Source organism: Triturus cristatus, chromosome 8 (genome assembly GCF_964204655.1).
Source record: "Triturus cristatus chromosome 8, aTriCri1.1, whole genome shotgun sequence".
Lineage (NCBI taxonomy): Eukaryota > Metazoa > Chordata > Amphibia > Caudata > Salamandridae > Triturus > Triturus cristatus.
The window spans coordinates 696,796,321-696,812,688 of record NC_140591.1 but is presented as its reverse complement, the minus strand read 5'-3'; the positions used below and the strand labels follow the sequence as shown (position 1 = coordinate 696,812,688).

Here is a 16,368-nt window from a genome sequence, read left to right as displayed (position 1 = left end):
GTAACATCATACACCCATGTCCATGGTTCACCCTCAGTGCCAACAATAATCTATGTTTATAGCTCACCCAACGAGGCCAGAAACGAAAATCCACAATTCACCGCAAACATGAAAGTTAACAGAGCCGCAAACAGTAAACACTCATAGGATTTATCCTCAGTTGCAAAAAAACTTTAATATTTTCTCAGATGCTGAGTCAACAGCAATTTCTGCATTCACATTCCTTTACATGCATGGCTGGAACAACCTTAAAAACCCTGAGAATGACGCTTCTGAAGATTTTTGGTTTGAAATGTTACACTGGACGCACAAAAAGCCACATTTCACACAAGAATAACTATAGTGAAGTGCAGGTACTGATTAGGTATGGATGAGAACTAACTGGCTATGCCTAAATTATGTAAAGCGGGGCTGCTCCTATTGGCAGATATTTTTTACTTTGTCTGAATTATACGTCTCTCAAATCCAGGTGAACAATTTTTCATCCCTTTGGTGTGTAAAGTAAATAAGTTGGGAGTCTATTTGGATGCAAACTATTCTAATACAACATATTCCAAGTACTTTCCATCTAATTCTGCATTATTTCTGGTAAAACAATTGATTAGGCCAAGTATCCTGCACTTAAACAGGAGGAGTTCCAGCTAACTACAGCCAAAAGGTGCACAACTAGGATGTTGCTTGGTTCTGCAGCTACCCAAGTTGACCACCATTCCTTGCACGGTCTTCTCCTGTGGCTTTCACCCAACAATGAAAACTCTGCCCGCGTACAGCTACCGGTTGGTGGGTTTTGTATCAGGAAGTGAATCTGTGCTTGCTCAATTTAGTGATCACAAATGTACACACATCTGTGTGTCTTCTGTACATCGGTGTCAGTGCAACACATCTATCGGTACCTTTCTCAGGGCACATTGTAAAATTTCAAAGTGAAGGAAACTGGGAGCCACATTGAAACACCTGCCAAGTTGTCTACCAGGCTTTACATTTCTAAAGTGCTCATATCATGAGAAGAGGTTGTAATTCACTTTGGTTCTTATCGGGTATCGTAGCATTTTAGCACAATTCCGGCAAGGCATCGTTTTGATTTATCTGCGTGCCAGCATTGATCATTCACTGTGAAGACTGACTTCATAAATGTGCCTCAAAACTTTCAAGAGCGATGTCAGCCATCACCAAGTTCAGATTTGCACAACTGTGCACAACCATGCGACATGCAAAGGGGTTTCAGGTCTACTGGGTATAAAAATGAATAGTCTTAAAAGGAGGTGAACTGTTAGGAGCAGTGTCATTGGTGGTGGTTGTCAGCAGTAAATCATTTGGCCCTGTGGAACTCTTTTACTAGACTGAGTGTTGCTGTAGTTCACTGCTCTTCCAAATAAGATATGATGGATCAATCACAAGAATTGGCCTTCTGCCTAAGCAGACTCTACAAGAAAATGAACTTTAGACTTAGATTTCACCAGACAGCTGCAGATGTAGTCACTGATGTGAGATATGTGCTGTGAGGAGGCAAATTCATGAGTCATTGTCCTACTGAAATGACAAGGTCACTTCATCTACAATCTCTCATTTATTGAGCATGCCTAGAACGGAGCAACCACGCGCTAGCCTGAGAATGATATGACTGGGCGTGTAGCCAAGTCGTGCTGATGACAAATGACCTGGTCCTCTACTCAAAGAGGGCCAAGAGCGACCTTTAAGAAAGGGTTTGGCAAAGACCACATATATTGTAAAACGTCTCTGCTCTAAAAGGCACAAACAGCCAAAGCATGCAGGTGCTGCAGCCCAAACGAATAAGCAAGATTAAGGGCATGCAAGGCTTTGATTAGGGTAACCAGACGTCCCGGATTTCCCCGGACAGTCCCAGTTTTCAGAGGATTGTTCCGGTGTCCCGACCCTTTTTTTGATTTTAAATAAAGGTCCCGCTTTTGGGACAAGGGTCAGATCTTCTAGCCAGGCATCAGTGAAAGGTTTGCTCTCCTTTCACAGTCACCTACAAAGCCTGAAATAATTGAAGTAATTTTTCTGTTTCTGCCTGCCTTTCCGCTGTCTGCTCCCAGCAGAGAGCCATGGTAGGGGGGTTCAGGGTGGAGGTCAAGCCATAACTAATGCTATGTATATGTAGTCTTGCAAATCTGTGTATATATCTCCAGATATAAAAGTGAGACTAACGTCTTTAGTCCTTCTTTTATGTCAGACCTGTCCCGTTTTTGCCTCTCAAAACCTGGTCACCCTAGCTTTGATGGAATGGTGATCTCCTTCGGGCTGGAATGAGGAGAATTAAAACAGCAACGCTCGATTAGTACCTAAATCCACGGGCAGCTGAATCGACTGCTAAAACAAATCCGCCTTCCTGTACATAGGAAGGAAGTGGAGTCAGTTCTTGGTTTTACCAGTAGAACAGTTATATGTGATGTGCATCGCCAAGCTCCAAGTTTTTTCTTGGGGACAGTGCAGAAAAGGAGTCAAGCAGGCACAAGATTGAGAGGAAATATGCTGAATATTTCTCCCTTCTCTGAGCCAGTGTCACTGGATCAAGTGCTTTTTTGTCCTGGCAAAAGTTGATTCTTGACACTTGCAAAGTAGAAAGTAGAAAGGGCGAGTTAAGGGAATGGTGTAATAAAAAAGTGATGGATGGAATACTTGAATCAATCTCAGCCATTGGTAATTATTCAGGGCCGCATCCCAGTACATCATTATTTTGAACGTCATGATACCTCAGTTTGGACCCAGCCATATGCAAATCAGTCTTGACCCTGCTCCAATGGTAACAGTCCAGCCCGAAGCACTCACACTCGCAAAGTGGCACAGCACTCGCCCCAGGCACGACACAGCTCTGGATAATTTGTTTTTAAGAATAAATCTCAAAATGATTCCCTTTTTTTGTAACCTCCCTCGACATTTCCTTCGATGCGTCCATCTTGGAGATGCTTGGGTTAGTCTACAAGTTCTTCTGGAGCCTGGTGAAGTGGAGATAAGCTGCAGGCATACATTGATTTACCTCATAACTCTTGGTGATATCATGAAAGGACAGGCTCTGCATTCGGTACCAGCAGACATGTGAAATGGTAACAGGCCGCTGACAACTGATCAGTCCAGCAGGCAGCGAGGTACAGTCACTGACAGTGAGAGAATCTTCTACCACACAAAAGACAGAAAAGGGACGAAAGACACAAGAAACAGAGAATAAACTGCAGTGGTGGAGTGAAAGCTACACATACACAGAGTGATGAGAGCACAATGACATCAGCCTATCTGCAGGAACTAGAACACTAAAAGAAGGTCATGCCTCTTTGGAAGGTGCCTCCAGGTGGCTTGTTGAATACACAGCTACATCGAAGGGAAGATGTAAGTTCATTGAAATAGGAGCATCCGGATAGTGCATTGACAAAAAGACACTAGAGTGACTTATGTTACCACACACTGCGGCTAGAGTTATCAAAGAACTCAGCACAACCTCTTGGTCATGAAAATGTCTCTTAGGACACAACCATGGCACCTTCAATTACGGATGGATGGAAAAACGACATGTCGTGGCCATACATTTTTCGATTTCCTTATTCATCTTACTCACACAGACCCAGCCCAAATAAATACTGTTCAGGACACTGCTGTCTGTGGTAAAGTTCTTCTGTATGAAAATTTACATCAAAATGTCTACCTCTGTGTGCTTAAAGTGCTTAAGGAAAGTTTGAAATGACAAGTTAAGTAATTTGAGTTTGCATGCGGGAATAAAAGGTGCGTTTCACGTACTTATGTTAGATGTCCCTAACCAGTCTGTTTTTATCCAATTATTACATCCCGTTGGTATGAGTGGGGATACGTGCACCACAGTACCCTGGCTGGTACTGAAACTGACCTTGTCTCTAACAAGACAGAAAATGTTGGGGACCTGCAACTCCCAACCGAAAGTGAGCAGGGAGTTAACCAGATAGATTGAAAACGAAAGTGTAAACCAAACAGAGTCAGCGAGGGAAAAAAACTGCCACAAACAATTTGGGTCAGTGGACGATAAGCAATGGTCATTCAAAAAGAAAATGAAGAAAATACCAAAGAGAAGTGGCGAAAAGAAAGCTTACGGAATTGATAAACCAATCGAAGGATACATGCAGAAGAGTGCACTGAATGTGAATCTACACTTCATAAGTGCTGCAAACATACCAGTCGAGGCCAAGAGGTAATGAGGATAAAATAGAAATAAACAGCCAAAATGAATAAACTTGTGAAGGTCAAAGCTAGAAAAGAGGTAAATCCATCACAAAAGATTAGGCAAAAGAAACAAACTATAGAGCTAAAACAGCATCTTAAGAAAACAGGAATAAGTACACTAAGTCGACAACAGGAGTAAAAAAGTTGCTACAAAATCAAATATTTTTAAAAATGGCGAAAAGACGCAAAGGGAAAAGGAACACTATCAAAAAAAGATGAGGGGAAATTAACAAAAGAGGAAACGAGAATCCTGGTAATTAACGAAAGTGAGAGATTCAGACCAAGGACTGGATTCATCAAGTTGTTGGGCAAACGTAAGAGGAATCTGTCTGTGCACAACTGATCAGCAAGGAGGTGAGGGGGGAGATAAAGAGGGAGAGGAGGGGGGGGGGGGGGAGAGAGAGAGAGAGCGAATATGAATGAATCCCTGATTCATAATCATTGAGTCCGATCAGTGGCCGCTTCTGCCCCTAAATAAGATTCAATCCTACGGAAAATTCAATCATTTAGCATCTCGTCTCTTGAAGAGCATCTTCGAGCTTTTGCCTAACAAAAAGAACGTGAACAGCCACAATCTTATATATGTCTGGGTGTTCACAAACATTCTTGAAAACAGCCACAAAGAAACTTAAATAAGAGTCAAAAACTATTTTCCTGTAACCCACTAGAAATCCGAATAGTGGCTGAAATAGGTTAACAATAATTCGCCTGCCAGAGGCAATGTAGGGAATGAAAGAAGCACAGGAATGGTATATTGAGGATTTAACAGAAGAAGACTGGAGTAACGAACTGCAGGGCCCTAGGGATCTCGCGATCAGGGCAGGGCTTATATTAATGTAATTCAACATACTCCATACAGTATATATAAGAAAATAACTGATGATAAAGATTGGGCATGCCCATACCCAGGAATACCTCCGAGGCTGTGGTCCGGAGGGCACATTTATAAACACAAAAGGGGCAGCCAGGAAATCAAAGACTATTGGACTGAGGTGATGGGATGCCTGAACACTATTGCGATATTTTCACTGCCTTTTTCAGTAACCGTGTATCCTAAGAATATTGAGATTAGGAGAGTACTAGATATAAATATTTTGCATGGTGGACACGGTGGTGGCCCGACGTTAATCAGCACAACTATGTGGGTCGGCCACACGCCCATCATTCGAAACAGACCAAAAGCCATGGTCTGGTGTACGGGCACCAAAAGATATGTATATGAGGGGCCTGGCTGCCCACATAAATTTGAAAAGGGATAGAGCCTGTGGAAAAATTAAAGGGGTTAGGTGCCAGTTTTACCCAATGTGTAGATGTTCAAGTGTGTCTGATAGCGCACTTGTGCCGGGATTACAATTTGTTTTCAAATGTATGAAGTCACCCCCGTCTGTGATGGTGATAGTGATAGATTGCTTGATTGCATGGGCTTTTGCCCACACACTAAGCTTTATAACGGTCTAAAAACTTGTATTGTTTTGTTTCTTTACAAACTGCCAATACAAAAATAGTTTATAAAAAGAAGGATTGTCTTTTTGTGGGTGAAGGTAAGGACAAACCCTTTCCATCCTGTTATCAAATGAGGGTACAAGGAGAGGTTGTTACATCACCCGAAAAAAAAAAAATTCTGCGGAGAAAGGTATATTGCGAAATTCCACAGGAGATACCCGGATGAGATTGATATGGGACTCCAATGGGGTTTTGTGAGCCCCCAAAATATCCATAAATCCATCCAGTCGCTGGTGCATGCCCTTGATATGCATCTTCACACATTTTATTCCAGAATTCTGCCCTAAATTGAAAAGGAAACTCCATAAAGAGAAGGGGAAGAGTTATGCGACGCTGGAAAGGAATACCTCAGAAGGAAAAGAGGATCATATTTTAGGAATAACTAAAAACTGGAAAACATATACAGACGGTAAAGGGAAAAAGTAAATATAAGGATGTTCATGCCTATTTCACATGAGGTTAAACAAAATCGAGAAATGGTATTCTTGTGCCCAATCGTACATTTGGTTCCATTTTGAGGGGCTCTAGGGATGATAGTGGCCATTTTCATAACTAATCACAATATACATTTTAAACAGTGATTAGTTATGGAGTTGACAAATACCACACATTTTCCTACAAAAAGTAACTATAAATACATTATGCCTACGTTTAATTCTTTGGGGGAGACATTTTGCGATTGTCTTGGCTAGCTTGGGACTCTGTATCCAGGGCGCACACCATCATGACCATGCATGCATGAAGTCACTTCTGGGAAATTTACTTCTCACTGCACTAGGAAACCGGTAAGAATTCTGGGGTTCTTGAATAAACAAAATATCTCACAACATTTTCTAAAAAATGCGCTTGAGACGATTACCATGACACGTGTAAGCATAGTCATCACAATCTGCAACTCTTAAGACTTTCAGTGGAGTCTTTGTTTGTGACCTTAAGAGCAGAATAAGGAAGTGGCCCGGTTAATATATCATTCAGAAAGTGACATTTTAGAACATAAATTAAATCTATTTTGATTTAAAAAACTTATAACCTCAGCTTGAATAAACTGCACATAGGAAAACCTATAGTGCATTTTTATCCATGTGCCATGCTCCAACAAGAACGCCAAGAGGAGAAAAGACTTCAGCACTACGCAACCTAGAGACACTCTCCACTGATGCACACCTTCAAGAGACACCCTAGAAGAGGAGCTAAACCAATTTACCAATCACTGAGGTAAAGCCAATAATAATATGGCAAACTTGTGCTATGGTTCCAAACCTTTTGTAAAAATCGCAAGTATGATCAGTTTACGAGTAGTTTCATGTACACAACAGTGATCTGAACCAAGGACAAATGTTGTCTTAATATTCCACATAAAACTGGTTTAGCTCCTTGACTTTCTACTTGTTTTACCAACCTGTTGTAATTTTAATACGTGATTTGGAAAAGAGAGAGAAATAGGCAGACAAGATGGAGAGCTGTGAGACCCTAAGCAGAGGAGGCCTGCGGTAAAGAAAGTGAATTATGTTTAACGACAAAAGGATAACCACACATGACTGCAATCTCGTATGTCAAGAGACAATATTTTTGATGGTGATAGCTGTGCCTCTATTGGAAAACTAAAGACGCTTGTGGCATAAAGCATGTTGAAAAAATGAAAGTAATAACAATTGTGCAGTGTAAAACAGAATTATGCACAGTAACAAATTTGCCAACTAGCAAGATTTAGCACAATTCCAATTCGATGCAAATATTGGCGCTTGTGGTAAGTTACTTATATTGGATATTTCAGAAACATCACGGTACCATATAGGACAAATAAAGCTTTATATATGTTTGCTTTGTGTCAATTTCAAAGTTCAAATTCAATATGCCACCTTTTTAAGCATCAAATAGTACTGGAAGAGCAAACTCAAACCATCAAAGACATATGGTCTCTCTCGCTTGAGATGCAGGTATGTGTGTGTTGTGCGACTGAGGCAGCTACCTCCACAGCAATACTAAAGTCGATCATTGACACACTGGTGTTTCTGTGCCAGCAAACATGCACTGTAGTGTTGCCACGGTGAGGGGACTGCCGTTCCAGTGAACTGCGCGATGCACTCAAGTCGTCCTCAGATTCCTGGTCTATCGTTGTTTCGTCCGGAGACTCTAATCAGGAAAAAAGCATCTCTTTTTTGATCTTTTTCTCAGTATTGGAAACATGCATGTTAAGATGATGGTCAGCCAGTAAAATACAATAAATTCACGATTAATGTCCTGATGCTACCACCTTTATCAGACAAAAACCTTTGTTCAAGAACAAACAATGATTCTTAAATCTGGATATCTTTGCTAGAAGAGGTGATAAAAGCTGCTTCCGTCCCAGGCAAAATAAAACACAACAATCTTGTTAAATTCATAAGAAAATACTTTGCGATTTAATAATGACACACATATTCCCTAACATTTGCTCCCTAAATCATCAAGAACATTTCTCAGGCTTTTTATTTCTCAGGTTCTCACATTTCGACGTCCCAGGCATTCGGTTGATAAATTATTTGCTTCTGAAATGCCTCTACTAAATCTCTCTTTCAAGAAAAATCATGATACCTACAACTGCTGTGGAAAGGGACACACAAAATAAAAGAGACATTGGTATTTTGAGATTTTGGAATTTTTGTGAATCACATTCACAAACCAAGCGAAAACATGGTGTCATACCCGTGAACAAGTTGCTGCTTTTTCTTGCTTTAAACTAAATTAGATGTATCTGGATGTCAAAATGTAATACATCTGCATTCATCAAATACACTCTACTTTTCTAAATCTCCAGAAATGTTTTTTATAAATGAATACAGTCAGATTTTATTTCAGCTATCACAAAGTTGTAATTTAGCATTTTCCCAGAAAAAGCGTGACTACTGTTGCCAAGAATTACTTTTAAAAACTTTTGGTAACATATGATTTTGTACCTAGATTGCTGATGGCAATTGGGAAACAATTTCATTTTTCACCAGTCAACCGTTTCCTAATCTTTTCATATATTTACACAGATAGTGGTGCAAATTTTTTGTTTGAATTTTTCAGCGTGAGGCAACGTTTTCACAGTTTATCTTTTTTCCTGTTTTTCTTTCAATATCCTGCAACCGCCTCCAATTCAAAATGTTTAAATGCAAAGCTAAAAAACATTAAGTGTGGGTTTAACCATAATCTGGTAGCTCAGATAGATATCCTGGTTGGTTGTTCTAATGATAGATACCAATTATGGAACAAACGTTAACAGTGGATGAGTCTATTTGAATTATGGTTACATTAAATTAAATTCAGACATTACGACATTTGTCGCTATAAAAACAATGCAATAAGCACGTTGTAGGCACTGTTCTTTATACAGCATCCTGTCAATTTGACTAGTGTCGTAGAAGTACTAAAGTGGGCACTGGAATAGGGGTAGAAATCCTGAATTAGACAGTCTGTTGCATTGTCAATCCTGACACAATATTAAAGCTAAAGTTGACAACAGGATTCGCCCTAACCCCAGTACAGAAATGACAGCCAACAGAAATGCAATCTTGAAGGTTATCTAATTTTTCACACCAAAATAAGTAAACCGAGAGGAATCGACCAAGGCTATTTTCTAAAACCAAATTAAGGACCCAGGGCAATACATGGTGCTTCAACAGATAAAACCTATCAAGTAATCGAGTCATACATTTTCAGTGTACTTTCAAAGAGCTGCATCCAAATGTTTGTAGTTAATACTTTGAATAGAAAGAGGAGTGAAATAAGGCCTGGACAGCTCTATTCACAAACTGATTTACTTCACAGTCATATCCGACCACCAAAAAAAGCAGAGACTAATTAAGACAAAATAAATCAAGTAAAATCTGAGAAGCAAAAATGTTTCACCAAGTGCAAATTTTGATTGCTAGCTCTCCATGCTGGTCCATAAACCTACATGCCTAAGACAAATCTGGACCACCTTGAACACAAAGAACACCCTTTGTACAAAGAAACAAGAAGACATTCTGTACAGTAATACACTGAGATGTTCTCAAGTCAAGACAGACAAATCTCATTGTCCTGTCAAACATCTGACTTATATGTAAGGCTTAGAACTGGCTATTAACACCACCCTGCCACCTTATTAAGGTTCAAGCCAACACAATTACTCACTTGAATGGCAGCAAATACAAACAGCTAGGTATTCAGGTGACTATTTCAGTCAACTGCCTCTCAACTAAATCTTGACTCTAGAACAAAATGTAAGCACAAACAAAATCTTCTTCCGTCTATCTAGCTACGTGTAAATGTTGAGGATTAAGAAAAACTCGTCTCTCTACAGTTTTACAACACATTTCCTACTAGCTTAATAACTATCTCACCCCGGGTCGTTCCAATGACATTTCTTGGTTTCCAGCATTTGACCAACAGGTACGTTATCCACCTCCTGAAGTGTCCCGAGCTAGGCATAAATGACCGATGTTTGAGCTTTTCAATATATGGAACAACTATTTCTAAATCTCAATCTCGGTATTGGTCACAATCGTGTCTCCTGCAGGGTTAGGAATTGTGAAACTAGTCGGGACAAGAATGCAGCATAATTTTTTTGCACTTTGTATTTTTGCCAGCTTTTACTATAGCAGTTTCTGTTAAATGGGACATAGCACACACACAATAAAACGTCAACCTTTGCAAACGGTAAAATACATTATTTAGGCATTTCCACCACAGACCATGCCTTAATGTTTGTTCTTTTGTTAGTAGGCAATTTGAACTTTTGATCAAGTTTCAGAGGGGATACATCCCCACTGCAGCCATTTTGGCGGATCTAACTACGTTATCAGATTCCCAGCATGGCAGAAAGCGTTTAAATAAAAAAAAAAATGCCTAATTGATTTGTATAATTTTATTTGCTCCCCGACTGATTTCCTCTTTCAGCCATATTCTCAAGTACATATATATTCTTGGATCTGTGTTAGTGATTTTTGTTACTTAATAGTACCTCTTTCCAATACTTTACTTTCTGCATCTCAGTACCAATAATTCAGCCGCTACCTGTAAGCAGTTTAATGAAATCACTACTTTATATTTAAATATGCCTTAGTCTTAACAGATAGTATTGCTTAAATTGGGCCGTTTCCAATTTTTGTTAAAAGTGCTGCTTGTACAATATATTTCATCAACACACATCGTGTTATTATTTTTGATGTACGCCAATAACGAAAAACACAAAGATGAAAGCAAAAAGAAGATACGCCTTTCACAGTGAGTTTTCAAAAATGGTTTCAACGCGTTTAACCTATCAAGTTTACAGTTTTCAGGAACTCATTGCTGAATGAATCAGCAGGCCTCTTAGAAGACCAAACAGTTATTAATAATTGGTAAAGACTCAATTAAAACCTGGGCTGAACCACAGAAACATTTTGTCTTGTAATCAAAACATAAATGTATTTATCACTTGTTCAAAAACGTGCACGTTCACCACCAAAGATAGAAACTGAACAAAATATTTTCTTTGCGGATATTAAACCCGCTGTATGGCAGTTATGATGACGTGTCAACAAAATGGAAATAAGGCAAACCGTGAAAACCATCATGCATGTCTGCCCGTCTATTGCAGCCGAGCTTCACGTGCAGCCAAATCAAACCTTCAACAGCAGGGTCATGCAGCAGAAACCTCAATGGGACCAGGCAGGGCAAATTGATTAAATTTCAATACTACACGCACAGGTGAAGGGTTCAAGTTCCTGATGCTCTTCCTGAAAGAAGCGTTATTAAGGGTTCACAAACCCAGACAGGGGCACTTACTGCTGTCAGGTGGGCTGCTAGCTAGTAGTTCTGGTACCGGCCCGCTGCTTTTGTCTGCCAGATCTATTGCCAGCTGTATGTCCTCCATCCACTTCACCATCTCATCGTGGGAGCTGCGACAAAATATAAAGAACCACAAGTGACTCAAAATGGCACCTGGACAAAATGATGATTTATTTTCAACAATGGCATGCTGGTTTGAATGAACCGACAAAGGTACCTTGCAGCAACAACAACGGCCTGGCGATGACCCCGTAGTGTGAAACAATGTGGAACAGCCCACTCCTCTTCACTCTCTTCCACCTAAAAAACACAATATTAAGTGGTTAGTGATACACAAGGACTCCATTGGTTACCCTGTCGTGATAGCTTACAACAACTATGAAGACATTCATTAAACATCACAATATACTGAATAAGAGAGTACAATTCAGTAAATTACAGTAAAAGTCAGCCACTTCAAACACAAGGTATACCTCCCCACCAAGACAAGATCTGAGCAGTAACGTGGTAGTTATGGAGGCAAGTAATGGAGCACATGTGCAGAAGACCATTTTGTATGTTCCTCTTTGCAGTCCATCATGGCACAAGTTATACCCATTCCTCTTTCAGGGAATCTACTTTTACATTAGTTTACTGACCGGACATACACAGAGCACATCTTTACGGCTTTCTTTTGAAACAACTACAGTTTTTTTGTAGAATATTTAAAAACGTAGTCCGTGCTGACTACAACAGATGCTTATTCTTCTTACAAGATAACTCAACAGTGCCAAACAAGGTTGCACAGAATGTATATAAGAAGGCAGCCTAATGTAGCAGAACCAACATCCGGCACTGAAGAGTGGTTCATAAAAATTAAAATAGGCAATGTGTTATTTATTATAAATGTGCCTTCTGTGAAAAAAGGAATATGCTACTTACCAGTATGCATCTGTTCTTGGCATGTAGAGCTGCAGATCTACACACTTTTGCATAGATCGCCATCTGGTGTTGGGCCCGGATGTTTGCAGTTTGTTTTTCCTCTTGGAAAGTCTTTGGAAGTCACGAGGTTGGTGACTCCTCCCTTGGTTCGTATTGCGCATGGGCTTCGGCTCCATCCTCAGATTGTTTTTCGCCAACAGGGAAAGATGGAGCGTAGTAATAATAGTGAAGAAAACCATGTGTGTTGTATCTAAATAAGATAGACTGGAACAGATACAGGTAGCCGGGGAGGCGGGTGGGCGTGTGTAGATCTGCAGCTCTACATGCCAAGAACAGATGCATACAGGTAAGTAGCATATTCCGTTCGAGGCATATGAGCTGCAGATTACACACTTTTGCATAGACTTTATAGCAGTTCCCAACCTTAGCGGCGACCACCGGCATCTGTTGCAGTGGTTTGAAATAGTGTTTTTAGTACAGCCTGGCCCACACTAGCTTGTTGCTTGGTTTGCACATCTAGAAGTGTGGCTCAATGGTTAGAGTGGCAGACCTCGATGCAGAGCACTGGTCCGGGACCAGGGTTCGATTCCCGTCACGGCAGGGTCTCGGGCTATAAATTCCGCGGACCGGATATTCTCGCCTCAGTGCCTATTCTAATCATGGGTCCCACGCTGCAACTCTGGGCAATAGCTTGCTTAATCTCCACAACGGCCCCAACAGCGCTGGGATGCCTGGCCTCACCATGGGGGTGCCCAGGAGTGGACACCTCACATGGAAAGCCAGGAAGGGTTCCACAGCGGTATGAGTAAAAGCGCCAGGATGCCCCCGTTGGGGGTGGCAGTGCGCTATACAAGTACAAACACATTTACATTTACATTTACACAGTAATGTTTAGTGAAAGTGTGCGGTGTTGACCATGTAGCTGCTTTGCAGATATCATCTAATGGGATGTTCCCTAGAAAAGCCATAGAAGCCCCTATCTATCGTGTAGAGTGGGCTTTAGGGGGAACAGATAGCGTGCGTTTTCCTTTGTGGTAGCAAATCTGTATGCATTTTACAATCCACCTAGCTATTCCTGATTTAGAGATGGGGTTGCCTTTATGAGGTGGAGAGAAAGAGACAAACAGTTGCTTTGTCTTTCTGAAAGGTTATGTTCTCTGGATATAGTAAAGCAAGGCCCTTTTAACATCCAGTGTGTGTAAAGCCCTTTCTGCAACAGTTTGAGGTTGCGAGAAGAAAACCTGTAATTCTACCGATTGGTTTAGATGAAAGGGTGAGATGACTTTGGGTAGGAATTTTGGGTTGGTACGGAGGACAACCTTGTTCGGGTGCATTTGGAGAAAAGGTTCTTGTATAGTAAGTGCTTGTATCTCACTGACCCTTCTAAGGGAGATGATGGCTACAAGGAAAGCTGTTTTCCATGTGAGGAATTGCAGTTCGCATTTATGCAGAGGTTCGAAAGGCGGTCCCATTAGCCTTGTGAGAACTATATTTAAGTTCCACACAGGTGAGGGTGGCACTCTGGGGGCAATTATTCGTTTTAGGCCTTCCATGAAGGCTTTAATGGCAGGCACTCTGAAAAGTGATAGGTGCTGTCAGTTCTGTAGGTAAGCGGCAATTGCTGCGAGGTGTAGCCGAATGGATGTATATGCTAGGTTACATCTTTGTAGATGGAGTAAGTAGCATATGATATGCTGTATGGATGCGTCTAGAGGGTTGATTGTGTTGTTATGGCAATAAACAACAAATCTTTTCCACTTGGCAGCGTAGCAGGCTCTAGTGGTAGGGCGTCTAGCTTCTCTGATGACGTTCATACAGTCAGGGGGAAGGTTAAGGTATCCGAATTCTAGGATCTCAGGAGCCAGATCGAAAGGTTGAGCTGAGCTGGGTCCGGGTGTCTGATCTCTCCATGGTTCTGGGTTAGGAGGCATGGTGAGAGGTGCAATTTTTGGTGTGGCACTACCGAGAGTTCCAGCAGCGTGGTGTACCACGGTTGTCTGGCCCATGTTGGAGCTACTAGAATCAGTGTGAGGGAGTGCTGTTGTAGCTTTCGCACCACTAATGGAATTAGTGGGAGAGGTGGAAAGGCGTATGCAAATCTGCCTGACCAGTTCATCCATATCGCATTGCCTTTGGACAAGGGGTGTGGGTATCTGGCGGCGAAGCTTGGGCATTTTTTGTTTTCGTGGGTGGCGAATAGGTCTATCTGTGGATGCCCCCACATCTGAAAGAACGGGTGAAGAACCTGCGGGTGAAGTTCCCACTCGTGGATCTGCTGCGTCTGTCTGCTGAGCAGATCTGCCATGGTGTTTTGGACTCCTGGAACATGCTGGGCTAGGAGAAAGATTTTGTGTGGAATTGCCCATCTCCATATGCTCTGTGCTAGTCGAGAGAGCTGTGGAGAGTGTGTGCCGCCTTGTTTTTGAATGTAGTACATGGCGGTCATGTCTGTGCGAATAAGGACTGCCTTGCCTAAAATCTGTGTGTAAAAGGATTTTAGGGCTAGAAAGATTGCTAGTAACTCCAGATGGTTGATGTGGAGTAACTTTTGTTGCGGCGTCCAGGTGCCCTGCACTGTGAGGTGTAGTAGATGAGCTCCCCAGCCGGAGAGCGATGCGTTAGTTGTCAGGATTATTTGTGGAACTGGGTCCAGGAACGGTCGACCTCTGGAAAGATTTGTGGTGTTCCACCACTGCAGAGAGCGATGGGTGCGACCGTCTACCAACACCAGATCTGTCAGTTGCCCCTGGGCCTGGTTCCATTGGCGCGCTAAGCACTCTTGGAGTGGACGCATCTGGAGTCTTGCATGAGGCACTATGAAAATGCAAGAGGCCATCATCCCTATCAGTTGCATAAACACTCTTGCTGGGAGGGAGTGTTGAAGTATGAATTTCTGACGCAAAGCCTGAATGCTTGCAATCCTGGCCGGATTGGGGTAGGCTAAGGCTTTTGAGGTGTCTATGGTGGCACCAAGGTATCGCTTTATGTGGGATGGTGTTAGCTGGGACTTTTGGTGGTTCACCGTGAAGCCTAGTTGGTGAAGTAGTTGGATTGTAGTGGCGGTGTGGTGTACACATTGGTTGTAGGACGCGGCTTTTATCAGCCATGTCGTCCAAATATGGGAAGACGTGAATGTGCTGTCTTCTGAGATGTGCCGCCACTACCGCTAGGCACTTTATGAATACCCTTGGTGCTGTTGTGACCCCGAATGGGAGCACCTTGAACTGGTAGTGTTGCCCGTCCACTACAAATCTGAGGTACTTTCTGTGGGCATGGTGTACCGGAATGTGAAAGTATGAGTCTTTCAAGTCCAATGTGGTGAGAAAGTTGTTCTGGGAGAGGAGCGGAAGTACCTGCTGAAGTGTTACCATGTGAAAATGGTGCGAATGTATGTATGTGTTTAGAGGCCGGAGATCTAAGATAGGTCGTAGAGTCTCGTCTCTTTTTGGTATCAGAAAATATAGGGAGTAGACCCCTACATTTTACTGATTGGGGGGGACCTGTTCTATCGCCTGTTTTTGTAGGAGGGAGATTACCTCCTGTTTTAGTAAAGTGGAATGTTCTTGTGACTTTGGGCGTTGCCTGGGTGGAATGTTGGGGGAGGTAGATGTGAGTTCTAGGCAGTACCCTGAACGAATATTTTGGGTCACCCATTTGTCTGATGTGATGGACTCCCAGACGTGAAGGAAATTTTGTAGTCTGCCCCCGACCGGAGTGGGATGGTCTGGAGGGAGCAGGGGAAAGTCATTGGGTAGGCGGTGTGGCAGAGCGGGCGGTATTTGTTTTGCCTCTGCCTTTATTGTTATTGCCGCTATAGCCGCCTCTTTGATAACCACTTGTGAAGGTGGACTGAGGAGGGGATTTGTAGGACGTGGACGCGCTATCTGAGGAGTAGCCGCTGCCCGTGCCCCGAAAGGAAGAGCAGCGAAAGGAGCGCCTAGGAGGGTGTGACTGTAGGGC

General features: G+C 42.1%; 1 protein-coding gene across 6 annotated transcripts in view; it reads right to left on the bottom strand.

The window, feature by feature from the left end:
- Positions 1-16,368, bottom strand: part of FARP1 (FERM, ARH/RhoGEF and pleckstrin domain protein 1) — a 581,296-nt gene that overhangs the window by 17,403 nt on the left and 547,525 nt on the right. For 3 of the 6 annotated variants that reach the window (XM_085622106.1, XM_085622108.1, XM_085622107.1), the window contains exons 22-24: positions 11,705-11,787; positions 11,485-11,597; positions 7,679-7,842 (exon numbers count right to left, since the gene is read on the bottom strand). In XM_085622106.1, coding sequence (XP_085478232.1) covers positions 7,679-7,842; positions 11,485-11,597; positions 11,705-11,787 — 360 coding nt within the window. Of the gene's footprint in view, positions 1-2,923; positions 3,136-7,678; positions 7,843-11,484; positions 11,598-11,704; positions 11,788-16,368 lie in introns of those variants that run through there. The other 3 variants (XM_085622109.1, XM_085622110.1, XM_085622111.1) reach the window with 1 other exon arrangement.